Consider the following 12,814-nt stretch of genomic DNA (forward strand, 5'->3'; position numbering starts at 1 on the left):
CCAGGCGGCACAGAACGTCCAGAGACCCGGCCAAGGGCAATACCCGCAGCAACGCCCGCCCGCCCCTCCGCACGGGTGTCAGCTCCAAGGGCGTGGCGGGGCTAGATGCCCTGAGTCCCCGCAGGCGACGCTCAGACTCCCGGGGACCACTTCTGAGGGAGCCAGCCATCCCCGAGCAGTTATTTAAGAGCCAGAGCGAGGGCGCGGGGCCGGAGGGCTCCCCGCGGCAGCCCACCGGGTCGTCTGGGAGCCGAGTCCCGCCTGGAGCAGGAGGACTGGAGCGGGAGGGCCCCGGAGCCTGAAGCCTGCGGAGCAAAGTTGAGGGTCGGGGCCGCGGGGCCGCGAGAGCAGAAGCCGCCGCCGGTGTCCGCGTCTCATGAATATGCAGGAGCCGCCTCCCTCCCTCCGTGACGTCACGGGCCGTCCCGTGGTGAGCGCCGGAGCCGCTCGGAGTCCACGCCAGTGAGCGCGGCTGCTGCCGGCGGGCGAGCGGTGCGGCGGCGGGCACCGGAGGCCGAGCGCGGCGCCGCCCGGAGCGCACCCAGAGGCAGGGCGAGGCGGCCCGCGGCCCGGCGGACACCGGGAGGCGAGAGCCGGCGCGGGCAGTAGGCGGCGGCGGCAGCTCGTAGGCGGCGGCGGCGGCGAAGATGCTGACTGGGAGGCTGTGCTGGGTGCCGCTCCTGCTAGCGCTGGGCGTGGGGAGCGGCAGCGGCGGCGGAGGGGGCAGCCGGCGGCGCCGCCTCCTCGCGGCTAAAGGTGGGTGCTGGGGAACTTTCTTCGTCTCCGAGGAGAGAGGCAGGGCGGGCTTGAGGGTGCAAGCGGCGGGGACCCCGGCTCAGGCTGGATTTGCACACCCTCCCTTGCCGCAGTTTACCCGGCCTCCGTGCGCCCGGGATGCCCAAAGCGAGCGCCCTGCGCCCTGGACCACAGGGATTCCGCCTGCGGACGCCGGCCCAACCCCTGTCTGGTTCTAGGGACCGAGGAGAAGGCGAGGTCTGGGGAGTCCGAACAACTTTGGGGGCTGTCCGCGCCGGGGCTGGGGTAGTGGTTGAGTCGCAGGTTCCGGCCCGGGAAAGGCTGGAGCTGGGAGCTGGGAGCTGGGCGCTGGCGCGGCGCGGAGAGGAAGGTTGTCTGCTCCAGCCCAGAGGGAGGAATCAGCGGCTGCGCCTTCAAAGGAGGGAGCAGAGCTCCTCTCCCAGCTCAGGGATGGGGTGGAAACTTGTGGGCTCCAGGGAAGGCCTCCCTGGCTGGCCTCAGGCTCCCCCGGGGCGGCTCTGGCTCCCCTGGGAACGCGCGCCCTCGGGGTGGGCCGCGGAGTCCGCAAGAAGTGCGGGCTGTAACGCTCGCCACAGCCTTTCCGATGGTGCTTCTGGTGACCTCCTCCCCCCCCCACCCCCCCCCCCCCACCCCCGCCCTGTTGGCTTGGAGTTCTCGACCTGCCCGCTCCTCCTGCGCAGGAGGAAGCAGGAGCCTGGTGAACGCCTGGCGCGGTCTGGAGACTGTGGGCTGGCGAGCCGCGGAATTTGACGCCCGCTTGGGCGTGCGGGGAGGAGCGCTGGGGTGGGGGCGCCTGGAGGGCGAACTGAAACGCAAGGTCACGTGCTTGCTGGACCGAGGTGGGAGAGGCAAGGGAGGAGAAGGGCGGGGCGAGGTGGAGGTGGGCGCAGGAGAGGCAGTGGAAGTTGTGGGCTGGAGCTCCCAGCTTAGCGGTAACTTGTTGATTCTCTGCGCTTTGACTAGGAGGGCGTGCGCCTGGTTTAATGGCTGTGGCCAAATCTGCCCGGTAACCAGCTTGGCGAGGAGCGTGGTCACTGACAGTCGTCAGAGGACGTAGGAGTTTGCTCCCGTAGATAAAGAGGCTCCCTATTAGAGGCAACCTGATTTGCAAGCTGGCTTTGAACTGTAGCTTACCCGTGGCCCAGGAAGGAATGTATTCTATGTTTAATTACCCTTGGAGGGTGGGGAGAGTGCGAGGCAGACAGTTCGCCTCCTCGGGACCTCGGGAATGCCTCTCCCGCAGCTTGAGAGTGATACAGTTGACAATAGAAGAGTTTCTGTTTATCCTGTAATCTTTTCGTTTCTCGGTGACGTGGTTTTTGGTGACATTGTTTTATGAGCAGGCCTCCTATTTCTTTTCATCAATTCCCCGCCCCCCCCATCCTTGAGAAGTAGTTTCTTTTTGGGTTAGACAAAGGAAAACTGATTATGAAAATATCTCAAGCACGTAGGAACGGTAAATAAATGTGTAAAGGAGTCGCTGGTCATTCCAAGAGACTGTTTTGGTGAAAACAGAATAAAAAACAATGAATTTCCAAATCTTTTGCTCTCCTTCCCCAATACAGACAATTCGTTAAACAGGCAAATGACATGTTTTCCATTTTTTTTGTCACTTTGTAGCAAAGCAAATGGTGTATGTATGAGCAGATGTCTACAAACAGGGGAGTTCACAGCTAGTGAAGAAAGGGAAAAAAAACTTGGTTGGGAAGAAGACCTGGCATGCTTATGCATTTCCGAGTTCCCAGGTCAGAGTGGAAAACTTGGTAGACATAAGAGAGAAAGATTGAAAAGAAAAGAAAAAAAAAAAAAAATCCAGGCTCTCAATGATTCACGCATATATGAATAATTCTGTGCATTTTAACCACCACTTTTCATCTTCGCCACTTAGAATGTATTCATTTCGTGATGAAAACAAGCCATTTGTCTCTCCGGAGTAAAAAGTTGATTGGTCCTGCGGAGTGAGAGTTGCCTTGTGAATCCCCCCGCGTTCTTCCTTCTTTCCCTTTCCAACCACTGGGGGGCTGCAAAGGGCACTGTTAGCTGCATTTTTTTTTTTTTTTTTTTAAGACAAATGTGTAATATTTGATCAAAACAGAGACATTTACTATGACACTTTAGCTGGGATTTACAGGGCTGACTTTCCTTATTACAATGCATGTGCATTTTACCTCTCCAAATTTCATATAATTTCTGAAGAACATTTGAGATACTGGAGGTATGCTTCGTATGTGATGCATCCCACCACTGACTTTGCCTTTTCTAAGGTTCGTGTCATTATTATTCGCATCACTAAAAAGGAGAAAAGTCAAGAAGACATGCAAAGAAGATTGAACAAAAAAAATAGCTTTCTTTTTCCATACAATTCTGCATTCCTGCGTAGAGGAAAAATGGTAGTGGGGCTGCCTGGCAGACTTGAATGCACCCTCTGGACAACTGTCTGGAAGTGCGTCCTCCCGGCTTGTGTGCATGTGGCACACAACTTGTTCTGCCTTTGTGTTTCTTGTTTCTTGCTGTAGGGAATTGAGCAGCTAATCCCCGAGAACTGTTTGGGGTTTTCACAGACTTGCACTTTCAGTGCAAACGTATTCCTGACTTCAGAAATAATACAGTGGCCAGGCAGTTATTATAACCCCTCCCTTTTATTCTCCTGTATCTTGGTTATTCAAAAAAAGACAAACACTTCCTGGATGCCTTGAAAGGACCAGATCCTATGTATATGCTTTATGAGCAAAGTTAGGAAGGTATTGTGGACCCAGGGAGCCTCTGGAGCAGAGAAAGATATGGCTTATCCAGGGGAAAATAGACAATACAATAAACCTCTTAAGATTTGTGCCAGGGACCTGGTACACAAACCCTTTTCAGTTCTCAACATCCAGGCATTGGTTGTTCAGGACAATACTTGAATATAGACCATCAGCATTAACTGATGTATTGCCCACCTGTGTGCCCAGAGCCTGGCTCAGTGCTCTGGAGGAGTCTTAGCAAATATAAGAAGATTACCACCCAACAACCCCCATTCCCATCTCACTACTACCTTGCTTTGAGAGCTTTGATTTGGCTGGAGGTCACATTTGTATGTGAAAACTTTAAGAGAATGACAGCAGGTCGAGTTTGTGCCAGTTATAGTCCTATGCAATGGGGACACAGACAAGGGAGATGGGGGTGGGAAGAGGGCATGCAAGCGCAGCATTTGGTAATGGGGGCGGGGGAGGAGACAGAGCGGAATTGTAGCAGTGGTGGTATAATTGTGGTTTGTGGAACCTCTCCTTAGTGTAGAATAGGCCCTGTGCTAATCCCTTTACCTGAGCTGTCTCTCATTTTTTCAAGCCATGCAGGGCTGGTGTTGGTAGCCCACTTCACAGAGGAAGAAACTAAATCTGAAAGAGGGCAAATGACTTGCCAGGACCACCAGTGCAGGATGTGGCGCTGGGGTGAGAGTGTGAAGGCTCCCTGTGCCCAGTGCCTCCTGACTGTTCATAGCACGTTCTCGCCTTTGGATTTAAAGGCAGGTCTGGTGACCACAAGGAAGCTGACTGTACCTCTGAGATCCCCAAGAGCCACTGTGGCCCTGCACACAGCGGGAGGAGAGTCCAGGGCTGTTGTTTCAAGGGACCTGTTGGGAGTGAGTCTTGTTCTCATCCATGGAAATCTGTGTTCTTGCTTCAAGAAGCAGCCTCATCCTCCCTCTTACAGATTCAGAAATCATCCTTGCATATTCCAAAGTGCACATACAGAACCTCCCGCAGGGGCTAAGGTGGTGTGGTGAATTGTCCTATATCATCTCAGGGAAAGTAGCATGTGTCTCCTGGGGCTGTGGCAGTTATTTCCCCAACAACTGAAGCACAAATGACAAAAAGTCCTCAGCACTGCATCAGAGGGTGCACTTCGATCTGTACTCACCCCGAAGCACCTGTGGTTCCTGGACCAGGTTGTGCTCATTTCTGCCCTGGACCCTTTGGACTATGTCTTCAGGCTAGACAGTCATCTTCCTCAGCCTAATTCCCTCTGTTACTCAAGACATGGCCAGGCCTGGACATGGCCTCCCCTAGGAGCCTTCCCTGACTGGTCCCCCAGGCTGGTCCCCCAGGATGTGGCTCTCCATCTGGTGTACCTGTGCTCCTTGTTTGGCTCCAGCACTGCCCTGTGAGCCCTGAGAGCTGGAATCTCATCCTGATTCTCGCTGCATCTCCAAGTCCACCCTGCTGCCTGGCCTCCGGATATGAGCCGAGCAGTCAGTAATGATTGGCTTAGTGAATCCACTTATTTGCAATTGCAGTGCTGTTGTTTCATGGCACAGACATTTTGGGTGTTTTCTCCTGTCCTATAGGAAGGAAAATCTGGGCTCAGTAGTCAGAGGAACCTGGGTTCCAATCCTGGCCCTACTGCTTCCCAGGTAGATAATCCTGGGCAAATCAGTTAATCCCTCTAAACCTCAGTTTCCTTATCTATAAAATTGGGATACAAAGATCTACCTTAAGTGGTTGTCAGGAACATGTTTAGAAATCACTTAGCACAGTTCATGGCATGTAAACAACACTAAGTACACAGTGACTGTAATTACTGATCATTTAAACACTGGGTTCTAGCATCTGAGATTTGGTGACATTCTCCCTTTCTGACTGACCTCTTGGCAGTTCAGTAGCTTTCTTCATACCTTCCCTCTGTTCAGACTCTGTTCCCTCTGTCTCTGCCTCTCTCCACATGTGCATACGTGTGGACATAGTCATATATAAATACATGCACACAGACATTTGGCTTGAATTGTCAAAACACCTGCCTCTTTCACTAGTCTATCAATGCCTTTGAGGCCAGACCCACGTCTTGTCTCATTCATCTCAAAAGCCCTGGCACTTAATGCAGGGCCAGCTCTGAGGAAGGACTCAGCAATGTGTGTTATCTAAATAAATAAGCATCTCTATGTGCCAGTGCCGAAGGTGTGGGATTCTGGCCTCTGGAGAAAGAGCTTTATTGGTGTGGTTTGGGTTGTAAAGAGAAATCCCCTGACCAGTAAACACTCTCCTTCTAGCCTTGCTGTCCCAGGAAGCAGAGACGCATTCTTTTTTGTTTGTTTGTTTAAGATGTTGGCAACCACTGAGAGGCCGAATGTTTATGTGGAAGGGGGTAACTGAAGTGCTGATAACTAGATGACAACTTGAAACAGATTATTATTTTATTATTTATTATCTAGCCCACTACTAATTGGACCCTGTGGAAACTGGAATGGTGGGTTTGCGGATGGACCATGAGAGGACTGATCTGGGGAAGCACACTAAGCTAAAGACACTGGCACTGAACAGAAGTTTGCCGTCTTAATCAGCTGGGGCTGCTGTAACAAAAATACCATAGGTCAGGTGGCTTAGAAACAACAGAAATTGATTTCTGTGGTTCTGAAGGAAGGAAGTCCAAGATCAGCATGCCAGCATGATTAGGTTGTGGTGAGAATTCTCTTCTGGGTTGCAGACTGCTGACTTCTCATTATGTCCTTATGTGTGGAATGCAGAGAGAGGAAGCAAGCTCTATCATGACTCTTATGAGGGCACTAATCCCATTCATGAGGGCCCCACCCTCATGACCTCTTCTAATCCTAATATGCTGGGATTTGGGTTGTAAGGAGAGGATCTCCCAAAGGCCCTGCCTCCTAATACCATCGCATTGTGGGGTAGGGTTTCAACATGTGAATTTTGGGAGGACACAAACATTCATCTATATCAGTCATGCTGTCAGCTTTGGGGGAGCAACAGGCAGAAGGCAGGAGGTGGCAGTGGTCAGAGGAGGATGTTTGGGGTGAGAGTGAGGCCAACCCAAACATGCATCAGGTCCATTTTCATCTGTATCAGCCAATAGCTATGTCTCAGTCTCCTGTTATTCTCTGTGAGTGGAACAAAAAGCTAAAACAAATTTCAGATAGCAAAGAGCCCTGTCTAGGGCCAACATCACATATGACACAAACTGTGGGAGAACTTGATAGGTTCTGGGAATAGGGTAGATGACTGTGCATGAAAGACCCAAAAGAAGTCTTGTAGGAAAGGGAGAAATTGGCAAGGATAGGAGAAGCCAGGAAAGATTTATGGAGAAAATGGAAGAAGTCTTGATGGATGAATGGGCATTAGGTAAGTAGATAGGAGGCAGGTAACACAGGTAGGTGCAAGGTAAGAATGCCCATGTTGGTACACAGGCAGGAGTGAGGAGGGAGCCCAGCCCTGGACAAATATAGTTCTGCACACAGGTTACAGAGCTAATAAAAGAGTGAATGTTTATTGAACGCATACTATGTGCCAGGCACTATATTAAGCATTTTGAAAGTGTCAGTTGCTTTGATCTTAACCCCGGTTGGTTTGATCTACCTGTGATGCAGGTAGAATTACTAGCCCATCTTTACAGAGGAGGAAACTGAGGCCCAGAGGAGGGAAGTAACTTGCCAAGGTCCCACAGCTTAGAAACCCTGGGTGGTCTCTAAGACCCAGAACAGGGTGGCAGACATGGGTTTCCCATATCACATGGGCTTACCTAGCAGGTTGATGTGTTTTCAGCCCAAGGAAGGCTCCGAGTGGGGACAGAGAGGCTCTGCTGCCCTGGAACATTCCAAGGCAGTCCAAGAACATTTGAGTTTCCCTTAAAAATAGCTGGAAGAATCGGTTTCTCTGGAAGCCTCACTCTCTGACTTTCCCATCAGGAGTGAACACGGCCTTTTTCTTCTCACCCAGGCAGCTGGAAGCCTTCTTCACCTCCCGTCAGGCTTGGCCTCAAGCAGAGAAGGCAGCTGTCTGCACTGCATGGTCCATTGGACGGGTCTCCTGTGCCAGGAAGACCTCCCAGCAGTCGTTCATTCGGGTTAAACATGACCCTCGTCTAACTCCTTTTTTTTCAAGCAGGCACGGCTAAGAAAAGCTACCACAGACACTTTCAAGTATATTAGATGTACCTGAAGCCTGGACTCTGGGGAGAATGAGGAGGGGATGCTGAAAGGCGAGTGTGGCAAGGAGAAGGGGGAGAAATGGCATAGACGGAGTAGCACGTGACCTGACTGCTCGTAAAGCTGCCTTTTCTTCTGCTGTCGTGGCAGGATTTTATATACGTCAATTGTCTTTTCTCACAAATACCCATTTTACAGGCTGGTAAATGAACACCACAGGGCATGCAGCAACAGAGCAAGGAATTAGATCAATGGGTCAGACTGCTTGCAGTTGGTTTCATCCTGGCACCAGGGAGGCAGGTGATGTCTTGGATGATGTCACCCGAGGGCCACTTCTCCCACTTCTTGGTGGTTTTCTAATCCTCAGACACTTGTTTCCAGTACCTTCTCAGGACTTTGCCCCAGATCAGTGTCTTCTGCTTCCATCAGTCCTCCGGAGATGGCCCTGACCAACTCTTCTCCTAGCTCATCTTAAGCCCTGCTCAGAGACTTGCGCTGTCTGTCCCCACTAGGATGCCCTGGGATACCACGAGCCCCATGTGTGCCAACCCAGCTTCTCATCTTCCTTCCAGGAATCTGCTGCTTACTCTGTGGCCCCTATTTGGATGAAAGATACAGCATCTGCACACTCACCCAAGCCAGGGCCCCAGAGTCCTCCAGCATCCTCATCTCTCCTCTTTCATCACACCCCATCCTTCATCACATCTAGTTGATTCTACCCCTAACGACCTAGAATCTTCCCACTCCCTTCCATACCCATTGCTACCACTTTATTCAGCATCTCTTGGGAATTAAAGCACCCCCTCCTCATCCCATCCATCACCCTGCTGCCAGGATGGGTCGCATCAACCCCAGTCCCACCAGGCATATAAGAAATTCCATCCCAGTCATCATGAATTCCATCCTTCACCATCCATGCTGCAGTCTGTTAAGGCCCCAGGGTTTTGAGAATAATGTAACACTCGTGGAATTGCCTCAAGTTTCCATCCCTCACAGGTTACCCTTGTGATGCTCATTGTCTGAACAGCCTGGCTTCTTGATGTCCCCGGCTGACTCTCTACTTCCAAGGGCAGCAGAATCTTTGCTGCACTGGGTTCCAGCAACTGAAGTCCAATTCTCCTATCACACGTCATTGCCATTGCCCTGAGGGTGCTGTGGGGCTGGGAGATGGGACAGGCCACCAGTCCCTATCCTGGAGGAAACCAGCCCTTCTCCCACCTTCTACCTCTCCCATCCCTACCATCACACCTTCAAGAAGCTCAGGCATTCATAGGGCAAAGGCCTGGACACCAAATATCTATAGGGAACTTCTGCCTATGCTCTTGCAACCCAAGTCTCCTCTGAAGCTAGGATACGCAGAGAGCCTCAGCCCTGATGACAAACCCCAGTCCTCTCAAGATAGATCTAAACCCTCCAGCCTCACATAAAAGTCCTTTGATGGTTTCTCCCCTCACTTCCTCCTCTTCTCTCAGTGAACTTTCCAGCAATTTCCAGATAGTAAGTACTATCTTCTGTCAAGATTTCACTGTGTGCCAGGCACTGTTCTGAGTGCTTTATAGGTATTAATACTTCTCCAGTCCTCCAGTCACAGGTGTGTGCTCTTATTATCCCCATTTGATAGGTAAGGAAACTGAGGCCAGGAGGGTTAAGCTACTTACCCAGTTCACCCAACTAGCAAAACAGCAGAGCTGGGATTTGAATGCACAAAGTCTAGTTTCAGAGGCTACCCTCTTATCCATTGTGTTAGTGACTCTCTACCCTGGATGCCCAGTGGAACCACTTGAGAGTTTTAAAAATAACACAGATGCCTGGAACCCCCCTGCAGAGAGGTGGTTGCTCTGGGCGAGGACTTGGGATTTAGTTTAAAGCTCTCAGGTGTTTCTGATGCCCGGCCAAGGTTAAAAAGTGCCCCCCACCTCCGATTGCTGATAGTTCCCCAGGGAATGCTTCATTTCTTTGCATGGGTTGCAAGGCTGCTCCTGGTGGGGGCCTTGTCCCTCTTTATTTTACCACCTCTAGTGTCTCCCATCAAAGTACCTATTGCCCGTGTCTCTGCAGGCAGGCTCTGAGCCCCTCAAGGAGGAAGCATTCTAGTCACCTCTGTGTGACTGGTGCCAGCACTGTCCGAGGTCCAGAGTGAATGCTGAGTGTTGAGGGAGTGACTGTATGCTGGGGTGATGCCCCCCACACTGGCTGCGAGTCCCTCAGGACTCTGCCCATGCACACGTCCCCCCATCAGGGCCATTCCCTGCCTTTAGTCACTAGTAAGAACCACTCATCAGGCCTCTCCCCTTTAGTTAACTGATTCTCCTTCCAAACCAGCAGCAGCCTTCACTTTGTAAAGGTTGAAAACACTCAGTTCTGCAGATGTCAGGAGAACTCGACACCAAGATGTGTGAGGGAGTCAGGTCCAGGGGATGCCGTTGGAATTCTCCCTGAGAAAGGCTGTAAATGCCACTCTCATTGCTTCTCAAAATGCTTAATTGGCTGAAATTTGACTTAAGTTTTGCCCATTTGAAAAAAAAACCACATCATTTTTGTGACTTCTGCCGCTTTGCATTTCCGTGATGTCTGTTGTATTACATAGTTAAACAAATCTGCAGTCTTCAAAGAGGCCTGACGAGGAAATCACTGTGGAGAAGGCAGGAAAGACATGGTCTCCGAGTCAAGTGATTTGGCTCCACTGGTTAGTGTGAGGCTGGGGCACATCACCCAGCCCACTGGGATCTGCTTTTCCCTGTGCAGAAAGGACGTGACGGTACCTCCCTCCTCTACTCCAGAGAGTTCTGAGTATCCACGTGCAGGTGGCTCTGAATGCCCTTTGGAAGGATAAAGTGCCTAAGAAAATAAGGAGATCAGATTCAAGAAACTGGTTTTGAGACTTCAGGACTCAAACCCTCCAAACAAAACCCTACCTCTTTCTGTCTCTCTACCATCTTACCAATGTAATTAATAATATTTTCAGAAGTCTGAATTTAGCGTTAAGGCTCTTGCTGGTTCTTTGAAGTACAGTCTGCATGTGGTACGTGGCGGGGGTTCACCATGGTCATGGGAGGGAGGCAGCCGTCGCAGGCCCATAAATTTTCAGGGAAGAACCAGTCAAAACTGTTAATATGATGTCACGTTGATGTGTCGTTTTCCAATTTGCATGGATAACTGCATTGCAGCAAATTAATTAACACAGATAAATGTTAATCTAATGCACGTCTCCTTGTAATTAATGAAATAGAACCGTTACAGGGGTATTTGATTTATTATTTTAATTTATAAAATGCTGAATTCTCCTATAAAGTTAGATACAGTAAGAGGAGAAGCTGACCCATATATAGCATTAGGAAAAATAATCACATTTCTATAAATTAATCACTCTCTAAAAGGATATAGTTCATTAACACCATGAACCGAAAGTGTTAGATGTAAATTAGATTAACCTTTTTAGTGACACTTCCATTTATGTTGCGTCTTCTCTTCAAACTCCAAGCACTTTACATATATTAATTCAATTAACCCTCCCCAGACCCTTGTTAAGTAAGTACATATATCAAAGTTGGAAGGAAGGAGAAATGAAACCCTTCAAAAATATTGAAATCCCGACCTTAAGATGCATTATTTATGATTTCCTCTGCAGCAGTACAGTTTATGCTGGACTTCTGTAGCTTGAGAACACGGGTAGGTATTCAGGCGCTCTCGTGCTGTCAGGAAACACTTAGCACGTCACTCCGTACCTCAAGCCAGAGATGCTTCTGCCTGCTGCTCAGGCCAAATGCTCGAAGGAAACTTCTGCCTTATTTCACAAAATGTGCCCCAGCAACCCTGGGTCTGGCTGTGGACAGGGCAGCCCCAAGTGGGTGATGGGAACTTAGTGCCCCATTGGGGCATCCAAAGAGCATCTTCCTTTGAGCCAGCTACTGCCCCTCCTTTACGTCCCTACCCTTGACCTTCTGGTTGCTGAGTGTGGGCTGGTGAATAAGACCTTGGGGGGCTATCGGGAGAAGAAAGAAGGAGGGACGGGGAGATGGGAATGGGGCCGACCTCTTCATCTGGGGTCTCTACTTGGCCTGCCTGAGTTGCGGGCCAAGACCACTGTGTCTTTACCTGCTGGGATGGAGCGTGAGGTCCTAGAAGAGGAGTCCCTCTCCATCCAGCTAAAAGCCTGCTTCTCAAGGGAAGTTTCCTGAGTGAGGATCTGGGTCTTCTGCAACAGCTTGTCACCAGGACCGCCCCTCTCCTGTGGGGGCCCTGGCTATTTGCAAGACTTACTGTCACTGATCCCTGGAGATTGCACAGAGGGGAGAGGAAGCAGGGCTGGCATTATGAAAGCTTATGAAGAATCAGGGGAGGAGATTCTGTAAGTATTTCCTTAGCTTGATTGACTGTGTGTTTGGTGATTTGAGGTTCTGAATGTTTATTTTTCCAACTCTTTCTGCTCCTTCAAGTTCTCAAACTCACAAGTGCTCTCCTAGGGCAGATTTTCACTATATTCCACAAACGCTTTGAAATGCAGTGTGTTTCAGATAATAACCACCTGCCCTGGAGCTAGTGGTTCCAAACCTACTAAGGGTAATGTTAATCCAAAGGAATGCATCACTAATGGTTAGACATGAAATAGAATGTAGGAGAACAACGCTGGAGTGTGGGGATTCTTCTCTCTGCTTCTGAATTTAGAAAATCTCTTACTCTGGTCCTCACGCAAGGAGAGTTTAAACTCCCCCAGTCCTAGAATCTCAGTTCATCGTGCTTTGCCAGCACTTCCTGGCACACTTATCTGCTGCAAAATGCTCCATATTCTCTCCTCCAGACCCTGTATGGGAGGGATGAAGAATCTGGACTTAGAGCCAAGAACTGAAAGACAAGCCATCACTCAGGAAACTCATAGAAATGCTAGGGAATGAGAGAAAATATTGTTTGCAGCTTATATATTTTAAGAGTCTCCTTCCTTCCTTCCCTCCCTCCCTCCCTTCTTCCTTCCTTCCTCTTCATTTTTTCCTTTCTTGTGTGTTTTTCTTTGTTTGTAGGGGGATGCGTGGTCATTTGGAGCAGGCAAGGAGGCTAAGATCATTTACAATCAGAGTTGAAAAGAATTTCATGTTCAAGACCTAGATTTCACTTTCTTTCCATTGGTTA

At 50.1% G+C, this 12,814-nt stretch overlaps 1 protein-coding gene across 1 annotated transcript in view; it reads left to right on the forward strand.

The window, feature by feature from the left end:
• The first annotated feature begins 626 nt into the window (after positions 1–626).
• CLSTN2 (calsyntenin 2) overlaps positions 627–12,814 on the forward strand; it is a 611,171-nt gene continuing 598,983 nt past the window's right edge. The window contains exon 1 of the mRNA XM_057738942.1: positions 627–756. Coding sequence (XP_057594925.1) covers positions 648–756 — 109 coding nt within the window. The 5' untranslated portion in view covers positions 627–647. The remainder of the gene's footprint in view (positions 757–12,814) is intronic.

This window comes from Hippopotamus amphibius, chromosome 6 (genome assembly GCF_030028045.1).
Source record: "Hippopotamus amphibius kiboko isolate mHipAmp2 chromosome 6, mHipAmp2.hap2, whole genome shotgun sequence".
NCBI lineage: Eukaryota > Metazoa > Chordata > Mammalia > Artiodactyla > Hippopotamidae > Hippopotamus > Hippopotamus amphibius.